Source organism: Esox lucius, chromosome 15, assembly GCF_011004845.1.
Source record: "Esox lucius isolate fEsoLuc1 chromosome 15, fEsoLuc1.pri, whole genome shotgun sequence".
NCBI lineage: Eukaryota > Metazoa > Chordata > Actinopteri > Esociformes > Esocidae > Esox > Esox lucius.
Genome location: NC_047583.1, coordinates 10,591,102 through 10,607,494, shown reverse-complemented (window position 1 = coordinate 10,607,494; position 16,393 = coordinate 10,591,102). Strand labels below are relative to the sequence as shown.

Below are 16,393 nucleotides of genomic sequence, written 5' to 3'. Positions count from 1 at the left end.
CAGTCTGTAAAACATACAGATTAACCATACAAATTAAGTGTTACCATGACTAAATGAAGTTGTTAGAAATAGGGATCTTTATAATTTATTTTATTAATTTATTTTTCCTATAGCCGTGATTCATTTCCACCATACAATCTTATCCAGACAGACTTTTCCACATCATTCTTGAACCTGAAGTAAATTTTTACTCTGCTTGAGGAAGTGGTCAACATCACATTGAAGTGAAAAACGTCTTATGTAACATTAAGCAAAACCTTGATAAGTCCAGACTAAAGCCCATTAAAAATAAAAATGTGTTGTATCTGATGCATTATTGATGTTACTTCCACCACAGACTACCCATTGAGTCAACAATTCAGAAACCTTGAAATATGGAAAATGCTGTCTTATAGCTCCACCTAGTGGATTAATTATTTACTGCCATGAATTCATAGACATCATTGACATATACGTTTTGTGTAATTTCAAATCAGCAGCCTGAGAATAATGTTATGCATTACACAACTTCATAGTAACAGGCTAAGAGAAATGAAACTGTGAAAACAAGATCAGAAGCATATTAAAACGACACTGTGTTGTAATTAACAATTTTTAAATAAATGGGGAAAAGACTTAGGATTTGTCTCATGTTTGGAACCCATAAGAACTTCTTTGTCTTTAGTTAAAGCTGGGAGCAACTAATTAAAATCAAAATCATCATAAGAAATGCTGACTGTGCCTCTTATCAGTGCGGCAAATAACCAACACAACCATGTCGGACACTGAATAAAGATCAAATACTGTTAATTGCTTTGTGGCCGTACCATATCACACCTTTATCTTTCCAAGTAGTCTGACTGTTCTAACATCTGACTGATACCGCATGTAACGCCGATTGTAAAAATGGAAGTGGATAAACAATAACACGTACCTGTGATGCAAAGTAACATGATCCTTTCCTTAAAATGTATCTAGATTTAAATATTAAATGTATTCACACCAACCATGAACAGACCCATGTCTTGAGGAAGCTGTCGTAAGCAGTTCCAATTGCTAAGGTTCAATGTTTTCTAAGCCTCTCTTCTAAACAAGAGAGCCTTTGTATAGTAGGGCTAATAGGATGGTGTAGATGTAGTTCAATGTGGGTGAGTTGATCCAAAAGTCCTCTATGCTAGTCTACAGGACTAAAATGCACCATTGTCCACAAATGACCAGGTTAAGGGTTTAAAATACCTCTACCCCCATCTCAAGCATAGAGAATAATAGAACACATCCTTAGATCGTTCCCATTACGACATTTGTAAGCTTACAGGCAGCACTGCTGAGGAAATCTCAATTTCCAAGCAGTCAAGTTTTCTTCCTGAGAATTCTCTGATCCCTCATGATAACACACTCAATAGGGTCATCCAGAGGAATACACAAGGAAAGTCCCAACCAGTAAAAAAAATTAATAAAAATGTGTATAGGTGTTAGCCCTCAGTGTAACTATCCATGTTATAATTGACTTTTGGTCACTCCGTTTTCAAGTTACTCTTAACTTCTGATTTAGTACTTAGCAACATATATGCAGGCTTCCAGAGTGTCCATTGATATTGGTAATTAAAAAGGATTACTTGTTACAAAAGAACACGTAACTCATCTTCGCAGGAAGTCCAGCGGTAGAGTTTGTTAATGACAACAGGAAGCAACATGACCATTGGTTTGGCCTGAATGGTGGTACTTCTTAGTAGCCTCTATTCCCTTCAGCATCTCATTTGAATAGAGGACTGTTTCTCAGTGCTCCCATCGTAACATCCACTGTAAAATGTTTGAGAGTTGACGCATCGAATCAACCCCATGATCAAAGATGCGATTCGGACAATCACAGGGCACAGGGACCACTTGGTCAAGGTGACTAGATAACAAAAGGAATGGATAAAGATTCAACCACGTGCAACAAATCCAGTACACCATCGACAGAACTCCTAATCAAGACTGGAACCCCTCTGTCCAGAAGTAGATCACATTTGAAAGAGTCCTCCTCTGACAGATCCTGCAACTATTGGTTTCTGTGTTGTTGCCAGTTATGGATGTTGTTGACCTACAACATTTCTTGTCTACAGTGAAATGTTTCAAAAGCTAAGTTTCAACATCCATAACTGGCTCTTTAATCCACAGCCCATTGATACATAGCAGCAAACCTACACGGAGACCCAATACAACATGGTACAGCCGTTCTGTATACCCTGAAATCCTCAAACAATAACAAGCAAACGGTTAGTAACCAAATCTTTGAATGGCCTTGACCTTGTGTTAAAAATGCAAAAGAGTGGCCTATGGAGCGCCAGAGTTACTGAAAAACAGTCTAGGAATCTCCCTTCCTTTCCTCAGCAGGTATAGGGAAAGTGCCATACGACTCTCCAGTTTGGCCTACAGTACTTGGCCCTCTCAGCTCTCGTGAGGTTTCTCCTTCCGATCCCCACCGAACCTGTTGGGTGGCGGCTTGTCGCTGAAGTTCCAGTCGACTGGGTTAAGGAGCTGCATGGTCTTCTTGTGTGTCCAGAAGGGGTTGATGACCACAGTGAGCAGGGCCAGGCCAGTGTAGAAGAGGACGCGGTGGGGCAGGGCCACGTAAACATGAATCTCCCCCCAGTGGCTCCAGCTCACCCACCACATGTAGTACGTCACCACAATGCGGCAGTGGAACATGTGGACCATCACCCACTGATTGGCTTTCCAGAAGAGCTTATGAGCCCAGCCCACCTGGAAGGGAGAGTGAGAGGAACGGACAGTGAGAGCATTACCAATGTCCATCAAAAATATATATATATAAACGAGGTATTCGCTGAATTTATCATCTTGGGTCGAAGGACCAAAAGTTAAGATTTGAAACCTCACATGATTTGGGTGTGCCGACGGCTATTCTGGGTGCTGACTACTTCGACAGAAAGAGGAACTGAAAACCAGAATGGCTTATGTAGAAACTATCGGTGACCTCTGTGTACTATGAATAAACAAGCTTTTAGTGTCAACATGAATTCACAGTGACACAACTGTAATGTAACTGTAAAGTAGATCATGTGACAAGACAGAGCAAAACGCAGACCTTATACCACCAAGACTGCTTAAAGACATGATTGGAACAGTAGACCCTGAACTACTCTCCATTATAAACAGGTCTCTCAGCACAGGTTGTGTCCCTGACTATTTTAAGTCAGCATGTGTTCAGCCTCTTCTTAAAAAAAAAAACAACAACTAATCCTGACATCTCTGTGCCTGTCATAAGTGGTGGTCTGCAGGGTACCATCCTGGGGCCAATCCTGTTTTCTCGGTTTATACTACCATTAGGTAGTATAATTTGTCAGAATGACATTTCATTGTAAGAATAATGAAATGTCATTCATCAGCAAGAATAATTACAGCGTAATTACATATTAGGCTGTTTTTCAGTCACAATAAATAGTTTATAAGGTTGTTATTATTAGCCCTTATTACATGTATTGGCTGAATTCCAGTGCAGAATGCGTGTTATTTCTTGATAACAGACCGTTGCCATTAAAAACAGCGCCTTGCTATGGACGCAGCAGGATTCTAACCAGAGACGGAACAGAGTATTTTCTTTAGAGGAAGCAATACAATTGTTTTTAAATCAATAAATTCCTTTTGAAATCAATATTTTGTGTCAAATTATTGATTTATTTGGTAGGTAGCCATGTAATAAGCGGGATAAGGCGGTTGTTATAGCGAATACAACCCCTTCAGGCTGATTCAAGATCCCTCCGCTTCGTCCCCCCAAAAAATTGTACCGTGGAGGAGAAAAATATTTGATTTTGAAATCGAGCTTCGCACCGAGCGCACGTCAGAAACAGAGGACAGTGTGTGTGTGTGTGTGTTCATCTCTTTAGTACTGTGACTTGACTTGACTTGAAACTTATAAGGACTCGACTTGACTTCTTAGGGTGAACCCTTGACTTGACTTGATTTGCTTGATTTATCTAAACTGTGACTTGAGACTTGATGGTTAAGACTTGAGACTTACTTGGACTTGACCATGTGTGACTTGCCCCCATATCTGCTACTTATCACTTTTAAGGCACTACATGGTCTGGCACTTGATTACATTTGTCACATGCTAAACCCATACTGCACTGTTAGGCCTCTCAGACTAGTTGAAAAAGAACGTCTGGCTGTTCCGGAGTCTAGACTGAAAACCAAAGGGAACCGGGCCATTGCTATATGGGCCCCTAGACTCTGGAGCGGTCTACCACAGAATGTCAGAGATGCGCTACGTCAGAGCATTCTTTGAACTCTTACCTAAAAACTCATTTTTATAAGATGGCTGCCACTAATATTTTATCACTGATTTTATATTTTGCTTATTCTTTTTACTTCTATTCTATTCTATTTTTGTGTGTAAAGCAGTATAATTGTACTAGAAAATCACTATACAAGTTATCATCATCATCATCACCTTCAGGAACATCCAGGAGATGCAGGTGAAAGGCGTGCTCATCTCCAGCAGCAGAGTGACCATAGCCAGGTGGTGTCCTGTCGAGTCCCAGAACACAGCCCCGGCAAACCCAGACAGCGCGAAGAAATGGTGGGTGGCCAGGGGAAGGTCGAAGGACTTGAACACTGCGCTGGAGGTGTGCAGAGCCACATTCTCAAACAGGAAGAAGCCGGTGGCGGTGAGCAAGGTGAACCATGACCAGTCCTCCTGACCTCTGACCCTGTCCCTGGACAAGGCCGAGTCCTCGGTCAGCGCCCGCAGGCCCGCCGCGGTACTTTGGAGACCGAACACCGCCCGTGTGGCCGCCAGGTTCCAGAACACCTTCTCCTTAGTCAGCAGAGAGCAGTAGGTCTGGGAGAAAGCTCTGGACACCAGGTGGGAAAGGAGGAAGATGGCTGTGTAGAAGGCAAAGCCCAGACCAATGACCTGCAGGCGAAGGTCCCAGGAGTTGTAGTCAGAACGGAATGCCGGCAGTGGGTTGGCCTGCTCGGAGCTCATCTTAAAGTATGGTTTGATGAAGGATGTCTGTTGAAGGTCCCAAACAGAGTACAATGTTCGCTAATCCCTGAAAAGCGTCATGGGTTAGTGACTACTGTGATTTGTTTTTAAATTCAAAACAAATTTAAAATCAGTAAAATGAATAAAAATAAGAATTTTATCACTGTCTCAAAACGTATCGAGGACACATCCAAAAAAGGTAGTAGTAACCGCAGACAAAGCGCTTTGAAAAAGGCAAACGGTCGACATTATGTTTGAAATAATTCAGAGACTTCAAGAAGGGAGTGACTTAATGTCTTCTTATCGTCTGACAGACGAAACATAACATATTCGTTACCTGTTTAAGACAGTAATCTGTCAATTTTTCAATTTTAAATTCAACTACAAAGATTAAAGGTTAAAAGACAAGCAAGACCACCTTACAAAACAATGTAAAACACTTCACACTTCATCTGGCCCAATTGCAATAACTCAGTTGCACCACTGTTTAAGGTTGCTTATGTTTCTCAGCAGGACAGGGTATAACTACACAAGAAACAAACGTCTGCTTTCGTGCGGCTAAACGAGCAAATATCCCTTTAATGTTTGGTGTGGCTAAACGAGGAAACCAACATACATAAGTCATCGCAAACGAAGCAATACATAATTTCTGTCTTAAAGAAGAATTCGAATTACATACCCACTTCGTTGATTCTTGGCCAACATCTTGGGGTAAAACAGCGCGAACATAGCCTACTAAATTACGATCTTCAGTAAATTTGTAATCATATGACTTCAATCTGGTCATATGGCAAGAAAATAGGAAATCCCGCCCTTTGATAGTGCCTAGCTCTTCTATTAGTCAATGCTAGTCATGCAAGTATCTTACCGTGTTTCTATTGGCCCTGATGGTATGACATACTATACTTTGTTTAACCACACAGCAGGCGGCGCTGTTTTGCACGTTGGAATGCTTGATCCAGGCTTTTGGCCACTGGAGGTTTTAACAGCTTTTTAACCATTCGTGAATGACTGATTCATAACTACAGTATCAATATGGGTGACAATAACGGACTTTTTCGTCAAGTGAAAAGACGAGAGAATCGTGTAGTAAGCAATGTTTTTGTCTATCCTGAACAAATCCTCTTTTGCCACTGGCCGTTTTAACAGATAATTAGCCATTTCTGATACAGTATCTGTCAATATACAGTGAGTGAAAAAAAGATTTGATCCCCTGCAGATTTTGTAAGTTTGCCCACTGACAAAGAAAAGATCAGTCTATAATTGTTATGGTAGGTTTATTTGAACAGTGAGAGACAGAATAACAACAAAAAAAGAGACAGCATTGAGAGGGGATCAAATACTTATTTCACTCATTATTAAAATGCAAGTCAAAAATCAGTAGGGGATCAAATGATGTTTTCCCTCACTGTAGGTGACGACAACAGACATTTTGAAAAGGCTAGAGAATCATGTAGCCAGCAAAGTGTTTGTCTATCCTGAAAAAATCTTAATATCCACCAGGACAGTTTTATTTTAGGCTTCCTATTACGTTGCTACTGCAGGTTGGAACTAGCAAAGTTTTTGTCTGTCCTGAGCACATCCTCAGGCATAATCATAGACTGTAAAAAGTTATTTTGGGCATCATTTGTTTTGATTGTGACGGGAGTCGAATGTGGGCCCTTTTGCACTATAGTCAGCATCTCTAACCACTATGCTATTTAACAAGTTTAAGAAAACAATTGTAGCAGCAGAATCAATCAAATACATTTTTACCCAATTTTTGTCCCCTCCCAGATCCATGATGTACAATTTTACGAATATGGCCTTGCTTCGTCGCAACATCCCCCAGCAGATTGAGGTGAGTTGGTGTTTAAATCTTTTTGCCAAGCTGTTCTGCTTGTTTTCACAACGCTTGCTCAACCAGGAACATGTAGGCCTCGCCGTAGGACAAAATATTTTTTGCTGTGCTTGGGGGAGAATTTATTCTCTGGCCCCAAAACCATAATTGTCCATCTCAGACGGTTATATAAATATATATACACAGTGGGTATAAAAAGTCTACACACCCCTGTTAAAATGCCAGGTTTTTGTGATGTAAAAGATAAATCATGTCAGAAGTTTTTCCATTTGTAATATGACCTATAATATGAACAATTCAATTGGAAAACAAACTGAAATCTTCGAGGGGGACAAATGAAAAATAAAAACCTTACCTGGTTGCATAAGTGTGCACACCCTCTTATAACTGGGGATGTGGCTGTGTTCAGAATTAACCAATCACTCTCAAACTCATGTTAAATAGAAGTGTTTACACACCTGGCATCATTTAAAGTGACTGATTAATCACAAATAAAGTTCAGCTGTTCTAATAGGATTTTGCTGACAATTTCTTAGTTGCAACGCAGAGCATAAGCCATGGTCGGCAGAAAGCTTCCAAAGCATCAGAGGGATCTCATTGTTGAAAGATATCAGTCAGGAGAAGGGTACAAACAAATTTCCAAAGCATTAGATATTCCATGGAACACAGTGAAGACAGTCATTATCAAGTGGAGAAAATATGGCACAACAGAGACATTACCAAGAATTGGATGTCCCTCAACAATTTATGAAAAGACGAGAAGAAAACTGGTAAGGGAGGCTTCCAAGAGGCCTACAGCAACATTAAAGTAATTGCAGGAATTTCTGACAAGTACTGGCTCTGTGCTACATGTGACAACAATCTCCTGTATTCTTCATATGAATGGGCTATGGGGTAGGGTGGTAAGATGGAAATATTTTCTTACAAAGAAAAATATCCAAGCCCGGCTGAAGTTTGCAAAAACAAACATCAAGTCTCCTAAAAGCATGTGGGAAAATGTGTTATGGTCTGATGAAACCAAGGTTGAACTTTTTGGCCATAATTCCAAAAGGTATGTTTGGTGCAAAAACAGCACTGCACATCACTCAAAGAACACCATACCCACCGTGAAGCAATGGTGGTTGCAGCATCATTTGGGGCTGTTTTTCTTCAGCTAGAACTGGGGCCTTAGTCAGGGTGGAGGGAATTATGAACAGTTCCAAATACCAGGCAATTTTGGCACAAAACCTTCAGGTGTCCGTTAGAAAGATGAAGAAGTTCATCTTTCAGCATGACAACGACCCAAAGCACACATCCAAATCCACAAAAGCATGGCTTCATAAGAAGAAGATTAAAGTTTTGTAATTGCCCAGCCAGAGCCTAGACCTGTGGGGTGATCTGAAGGGGGCTGTTGACAGGAAATGTCCTCGCAATCTGACAGATTTGGAGCTCTTTTGCAAAGAAGAGTGGGCAAATATTGCAACATTAAGATGTGCCATGCTAATAGACTCCTACCCAAAAAGACTGAGTGCTGTAATAAAATCAATAGGTCCTTCAACAAAGTTTAAGGGTGTGGTGTGCACACTTACGCAACCAGGTTATTGTGTGTTTTATCCCCCCCCCCCCCCCCCCAAAGATTTCAGTTAGTTTTTCTATTGTATTGTTCACGTTATAGGTCACATTAAAGGTGGAAAAAGTTCTGACATGATTTATCTTTGTCTCTTTCTTTTACATCACAATAACCTGACATTTTAACAGGGGTGTGAAGACTTTTTTATTTCCGCTGTATATAGACTGCCTGACTTAAAATGTTTCATTTCATCTACTACAATGAAACCTAAATTGAGAGAAGCTCTTGTTTGTCGCCTTGCTTAACAAAATGAGTCTCTCCACCATCTTTGTGATACTGGTTATGAAGATGAGGAAGATTGATTGTGATGTTTGGGTAGATTGATTGCAATGCTTGGGTAGATTGATTGCAATGTTGCGTTAAGCTAACGTATGGTAATTTTATGCTGTACCTGATGTGAACGAGGCTTTAGACCACTGCACCACTAAATCACAATTCAGAAGTTCTTTGTTAAGTTGTAAATGAACACAATAATGAATGTAAGTCACTTTTGATAAGAGTATCAAATAATTTTCTAAAATGTGAATGTCATATAATTCATCATAAAGTTTGGTTTGCTGTTTGATTTGAGGAGTACATTTCTGTGGCCTTTTGCATACAAGGTACAACTGAAAAACGTCCACTAGAGGTGTGGGGAGCTGATGCGTTGTTACACTGAATTATACACTTCATGCAGAAGTTCATTTAAACTTACAGAAACAAAGAAAATACTGAGACACCACTGACTCCCTCTGAAACGTTTTTCATCAAAAAAATTTAATTGCTAAAGTATTTACATCCGATGATATCAGCAATGACCAACCTACTTTTAAGAAGCAAAACCTTCAAAGAGTTCATTGGGAAAAATTGAGAAAATACAGAAATACAGTGGTGCTGTGTTTAAAATAACAGATACAAAATAAATAACAATGCGAAAAAAGTAAACATTATTACATATAAAAAACCTAAATACTGTAAATATATATAAATGCATCTTTGATAAATAGGTGGATAAATAACTATATCAACATAAATGTCAGTACTGTTAACACAAAGAGAATGAATAAACAAATCCTACATTCAGTATCAATATTTTGCATGCCATCATAACAGCAATTTTAAATAACCTGAACCAAGGAACAAACAATGATAAGAGCAGAAAAATGTTTTGTTTCAATGAGGCATATATTATATATTAATATATTTTATATCTATATATATCTATATATCTATATATATATCTATATATCTATATATATATATATATATATATCTATATATATATATCTATATATATATATCTATATATATATATATATATATATGTATTTCTTTACAAATAATGAATATTTGGCATTATATTCATCCTCACTATAGATATGATATACAAGAGATGAAAATAACTTTAGCTAAACAACTACCTTTTTAATTTGTCTAGTAATTTCACATTCCAAGATCCGGGAAGTAGTGAATCAGTGTATCATCTTTTCTCCACAATATGGTCAAGAAAAGTCTGGTGTTCAATATCAGAAAGACAGATAAACAAACAAAGTCTTGTGTGTATAAATGAAGAGCGCTGTCCTGGACACCGATACATCATGTGAAACAGGGACTTGTGATGAGGTGTTGCGCGGTTATGGCAGACCATTTATCCACACCAGCTGAAACAGTATAGCACAGCCTTGGACAAAACCTTGTGTTATTTGATTGGGTATAGCTGACACACTGGAAGTGCCTGATGACTCCTGTGAGAGTTGCTGTCATGACACATTTGAACATACAGTGCAAACCAGTCTGTGATCTGGGGTAACATATCAAGGGGAAACATTTATAAATCACGTTTGGTGTGCATGTAAAACTGAAACGAACTTCAGTGCCATCTGGTGGACGGAATTGTAATTGTTATATTTTTTATAAAATATAGTAAATGCAGGTAAATAAAGAGAAATTACAACCCATTAATAAATGTCTGTAATGATGGGCCTGGCTCAGAGAAGGCAGCTTCATCTGAATAGATCTGCGCTGATGTTAACCAACAGTAGAGTTCTAATGGTTGACTATGGCAGGTTTGAGAATACAATTTTAGAATATGGCACAATTTGTTATTCTAATGGCACTGGTATGTAGAAAATATAATGCTATAATGAGCAATTCAAATACAGAGTACAGAATTATTCTAATAAATTCAATTTGACTAAAACAAATATGCCGAAAAATATACCGAAATACCCTTATAACTCCTCCAATCCTCCAAATGTAGATTTTACTATTCCACTTTTTCATTTCCATCGACCTTTCAAACATTCATCACACAGTCACAAAACATATTGAAAAAGCTAAGCTATGCATGAATACACTGCTAAAGCCATAGTGGTTAGACTGAATCTGAGCTTTAAATCGGAATTGCCAGCAGCTCTATACCTGCCCAAGCTACTTGTCATTCCCTGGGCCATCATGTTACACCATGATGCTTTAATGAGTACTGTGTTTGGGTGGAATCCAACTTCAAATATGGGACTCTGGAGAAGAAAGCACCTTTGAAATAGGAGCCAAAGCAGATGACAGTTCTCTCATCAAGGCAAAAAAAAAAAGACAGAAGAAGATACAATATTGGGCACAAACTCATAGAAGCCCACCCTGATGAATTTGCATATAAATAAGTACACACACGCCCCTGTCATTTTAATGGTGCCCTGTAAACCAAGCCGAGAGGACGTCGGGGTGTGCGCCCTCTGGGAGAGTTAGGGCCGTCACGGAGCCAAACTGCGTCTATGTAATCCATATAACGCCGTGATTATGTGCTTTAGCCTGTCATCCTGAACAGAAGCCAAATGCACCGACTCGCTACAGCAACTCGCTCAGCGGAAGAGCGACACTCGGCCTGAGCCTGAGGATCGTTGGCTTGAGCCCGGGGAGCCTTCAGTCGGGTTCATCTCTCAGGACCTTCAAGGGATGACGCTTGTGTAAGCCCCGCGTGGTCCGCACCAGCACGCCGCCCTGTCAAGACGAATCCCATCGCCGCCACCGACAGACTCTACGCAACAGTTTTGCGGCGTGGTGCGCCATCAGAACATAAGGCAAAGATCCCAGGCTCCTCAGACAGCATGTATATGTGTCTCTTTTATCTGAACAGCCGTCTGTGTACCACCGTGGGAACAACCAGAGAACACCGCTCACCTGCCAGCGCCTTGTACATGGGTACCGTACACAGATGTGCATCAGAATCACGGCAGCCTGTCATCCTGGCCAGGTCGGTAAACCTCCCTATGACCATATGATTGACATCACACCACGCAGACAGATGTTAGCAGAAGGCAGACGCATCTTGAAGAGGGAAGGGAATGTTTTTCACCTGCTTCATCTTAACTAACTGGCAATGTTACAAAATGAATCCACAAAGAGGGAAAAAAACGGACTAAATCTGATGTGGATAGAATGATGTTGACAAACAATATCCAACCTTTCTCTGTATCCTACAAGCTGTTATATGCTTCAAAGTGTTGCATAATGTCTGTTTAAAATGTTTATTTTTTATGCTGTTTCAAAACATCTCTAACTGAACATACCCGCAGGACAAGGCTATCAAAACACATCTTTTTGCGAGGATGCATAAGATGGCAGTGTGTGTGTGTGTGTGTGTCTGCTCATCCACACTCTGCCTGTTGGGCTGGTAAGGGGGTGAAGGTGGGGCCAAGTCTCTGTGGATCGATAGGGGAGTGACTTTCCAGCCGACCTGTGTTTCTGAAGCCATCAGCAAAGTACCACTACAAGGCCATTGCGTCCACTACACAAATAGGACACCAAGTGTCTCCCAAGGAAATGTACAGTACAGTATAATGACTGCAATATGAAGAAAAAAATCTCTCTTTCCCTCCCTCTCTCTCGCTCTCTCGCTCTCTCTCTCCGTACCAGTTACAATAGAAGCCAGGCTTAGACAGCCCAATAGCAAAAATAAACAATCATTCTTTTTCTCAGTATCAAAAATAGATAGTATGTTGTATCAATTAGCTGAGAGTGCTACTGTAAGTGTTGCATTGATTCCTTACCCAGTTCTGGATCGATTGAATAAAAAGCAGCACCATTGACTTGATTCATTACCCCCAAAATATGACAAAGCGCTATAGTCTATTGGTAAAACAGCCAGAAACAAGGCTGGAGCAGAATTAGCCTGCTCTGCTATCTGCTGTCTCAGGGACATTATATAAGACAATGACAATGGAACTGGCAAGGCTGCCACAGACAAGCTTCCTGAATGATGACCTTTTACATGTCCTACAGCAGAGCTTCTAGTGTGATAGCCGGTCATCACAGGAAGTAATTAGCTTCCTAGGACATTAAAGAAATTCCTACAAATCGCCTCTTCCCTCACCCTAACCGCTCAAGTCCCATATGTTCTAATGCCTCGTTGGGCTTTTGGAACTGAGAACAAGCCCTGGTCATTGCCATTCCCTGTAATATGAGGATGCTGGGAACACAGCACAGTCCCATCAAGTCCCATCAGTCCACTGGAGTAGTGCACATTTCAGAGCTGTGTGAGAAGACAATCACCCCGGGGTAAAGATGACTCATATTCCCAGAGGTTCTATCCAAACCCACGAGAGCATGTAAATCTCACCAACGTCAAGTCTTTTTTCAGAAGGGAGCGAAACAGCATTAGTCACTACATAAAATATGAAAGGGTTTCTTCCCTTGTACCCCTTCCCTGGGACGGATTCACCTTGTAGCAGATCCTAAAAGCGGTAAATATGTTTTTCACACCACTCACTTGTCTAGTAGATAATCGACAATAAAAAAAAAAAAGTTCACCGAAAGATTGTGCAAGCAATGTTTTGATGAATGAATGCATGTAACTAATGTGTGCTGTTTGAATGTCCACTTTTTTATATTTACACTTACTGTTGAGTTCAGGGATGGGGGAGTGTTAGATGTTTGAAGAAATGAAAGAACCAGTTTGGCGAAACACAACAATATGTAGGAAGGCATGGTGAGATCAAGGGAAAAAATCAACCATGTTATTAAGAATATTAATTTCCTCTTGCAATTCAGATACAGCAATACTGTCGTGAACTTTCCCTTGGAAATACAAAGAAGTATAAGAAGTGCAAAAGTGCATTATTCTACGGATATTTGATCTAGAGCTAAGCAAACCACACAGAGTATTTTCCTCCCACTGCAGTTAAATAAGGTCATGTTTTTAGATAAACGTTGGCACAAGTCTTGCATGTAGTCTGCTTCAAGTAAACGTTGTTACATGTGAAATGTTAATGGTATCGTGTTGTCCAGGTGATATTCTGGTTAGGTGAAAGGTTATGAGCCTATGCCTACCCCCTTGACCTCTACCTGAATGGGTAGAACGCTGCATTTTCCAACACCGACAAAAAAAACTTACAAAGACTGTACGGCACAAAAACAGATATTTCAGATGAGATGACCTGCCCTGTGGTCAGAAGCTACAGTGTGGCATGCACGGTTGAGGTATTTTAAGCATTGGCACTTACAAATAGATTCACTGGAAACATATTGTGATTTTTAGATTGGGGACATTTGGAAACAAAAGTAGGATAGTTGTAGGAGTTTCCAGCCGGAGTTGGAGGCATAATGGGGTCAGCAATTCATAACTTCGGGAACTTTTTGAACCCAGACTGGGTGGGCATTCTCTAAGTTTTTCTGACAAATTTCAAAGCTGCTCTTTATAATTGCACTTTGCAAACATTGAAACGGACATACCTTTCCGGGACTGTTCAATTAGAGCTTAAGGAGTTTGCTATTCCATCGTGTGACACGATTAAATCAACGTAAACCAAGTAGAAGATGAGCCAATGATAAATCCTTTTTCTAAGACATACAGTACACCTACTAATACACATTTGGCATGGAAGAAGGGTTTCGTGATGTCCCATTCAGCGAGGGCTGGAGTTCAGAAGAACTCAGAAGATGACAGTCAAGTCATGGGGAGACACATAAAGGAGGGAGGTGTGTATTAGACAGTCTAGAAAAAGGCTAGTTAAAGTAGAGTCTAGTTGACGGTTGGCCTGAGGGGGGGGGGAGGGGAGGGGAGGGGGGGGCGGGGCGGGGGGGGGGGCTGACCCCATTCTCTCAAAGGCGAGTCTGGGCCTCGGGGATGTAGATTTCGATGCTGTCTGCTCTTTCTGACACTGAGTTCTGACGGAAGGAAGCGGCCCGTTTCGCGGCCATCAGCCTCCTGCGCGCTTCCTGGCGGTGGCGGTCTGGAAGGTCCAGAGACTTTTCCCTGGTCATCCCTCTCTTCCCCATCATGCATTTCTTTGGTACGACAGGTGGTAGCTGGATGCAGGAAGAAAGAGAGACAGACTAGACCGAAATCAGATAAGCAATCAGAAAGGGTTCTCATTCATCACGCACAGGCTGCAGTTGGAATCATGATCCGTTTGAGTGGCTGGAAATAATTCTCTATGGACGGTTAAAGTACTGTGTCCGGTCAAGGACACTGAGTGGCGCTTCACTAGAAAAACATTACCAATTCACCACACCTCTGTGCTTCTTACTACGAGTAGTCGTCCATCTCTAAGTAAGGCTATGACTGTGAAATATCTAACCGAATCTGTAGGTCAGTAGGAACACAGTATCATGTCCCATAAATCCATGTCTGTCACTGAGAATCAACACCTTAGGGGTCCTGCATGGCTGAATGTCACCCACCTTCTTGTCTGGGCTCTTCTCCACTGGCCTCCAGTCGTTGTTCTTGATCTGCTGCAGCTCATCAAACTTGGCACCGACGTCATCGATGGACAGCTGCAGGAGGTCCCAGAATCCAGCAAGGTCCTGAGAGGTGGGGCGGGGCATGGCACTGGGGTCCTGTAATGGGTCATAGAGGTCCAGGTCAGTGCCTGAATAAGAGCTAAACAGAAGCCATAGAAAAAAAGATTTTAGTAGAAAAACTATTTAAAAAAAAAACAAGAATGTAAAGGGAAGCAATCAGTCTGAATTCCCTGGAGACAATGGAAAAAACGCAGGGCTCGCATTTCAATCAATGACTTCTCACGTCGAATCGGCTAGTTACAATGAACTGGAGCTAAACCAGGGCTCTAATGTGTCTCTAATCTAGGTCCCATATTAAGGCCCCAGGGAATGCAGGTGAGAAAATCGACCATTTCTTTTGCTTATTACTGTAACCTCTGTTGTATAGTTTAGCATCCCATTGGACCTTGCCTTACCCTCTCACTGACTTTATATATTGGATGGCTGGAGGGCACAACAATATTACTGGTGTCTGTCCAGGAGGGTTTCAGCTGGATTCTGAATGTGCGTCTGAATTGTGATGGCAATTCCATCGATCAGAACTCATAAAGAAGGAAGTACAGAGACAAAATTCTCTTGGCACAACAGTTTATTAATTATTTGCAAATAAGAGAGACGCGTCAAACGCTTACAAACATAATCATCCGAGGAGTCTCTGAAGTAGATACATGAACAGTTCGTATTTATTACAGTTAAAAGGGGTGTGGTAGGTTGTTGTCCAATCTGTCTCGTGTCACATAGGTTTTACCCAAAGGGCGGGCTGTCCCCCCACCTTATCCTTCCTGCCATAATGTTTACTTTTGTGTTTACCTAAAGGGGCCAACTGACATTACTTTCCCCCAAGGACCACATTCCTAAGGAACAAAAGGACTGACACCCTTCTTTGTCTAGGCAGGAGAACATGGTCCAAATACCTAATAATCCTCTGATATGTGTCACAATCAAATTAAAGATTTATATACCAGCCAATGGAAAGATAGACATTTCTCAAGTGTACCTTAGTTCATAATTTCCATAACAGAATATAAAGGCTCTTGGAATTCAAAGAAGGGAATATAGCGAAGGTCTTGCAAAGGACAAAGTGAACTACATGTGCTGAGCCTAGTAAAGGGTTATTGCAAGTTAAATAACACAATAGGTTAAGATGAGAGCTGCAATGCATGTAGTTCTGCTGAAGTTATTGCCAGTTATCCACTGCAGTATGGAATGGTGTGTCCAG

General features: G+C 40.9%; 2 protein-coding genes across 2 annotated transcripts in view; both read right to left on the bottom strand.

The window, feature by feature from the left end:
• Window positions 1-73: 73 nt before the first annotated feature.
• cln8 (CLN8 transmembrane ER and ERGIC protein) lies at window positions 74-5,775 on the bottom strand. Its single transcript, XM_010879160.3, has 3 exons — window positions 5,649-5,775; window positions 4,433-5,036; window positions 74-2,724 (listed from the first exon to the last, which is right to left on the bottom strand). The coding sequence occupies exons 2-3, from the start codon at window positions 4,967-4,969 to the stop codon at window positions 2,410-2,412; spliced, it is 852 nt and encodes a 283-aa protein (XP_010877462.2). The 5' UTR covers window positions 4,970-5,036; window positions 5,649-5,775; the 3' UTR covers window positions 74-2,409.
• Window positions 5,776-14,467: 8,692 nt separating this feature from the next.
• The window catches only part of LOC105015769 (disks large-associated protein 2), a 56,657-nt gene continuing 54,731 nt past the window's right edge, over window positions 14,468-16,393 (bottom strand). The window contains exons 11-12 of the mRNA XM_013137470.4: window positions 15,076-15,231; window positions 14,468-14,700 (exon numbers count right to left, since the gene is read on the bottom strand). Coding sequence (XP_012992924.4) covers window positions 14,494-14,700; window positions 15,076-15,231 — 363 coding nt within the window. The 3' untranslated portion in view covers window positions 14,468-14,493. The remainder of the gene's footprint in view (window positions 14,701-15,075; window positions 15,232-16,393) is intronic.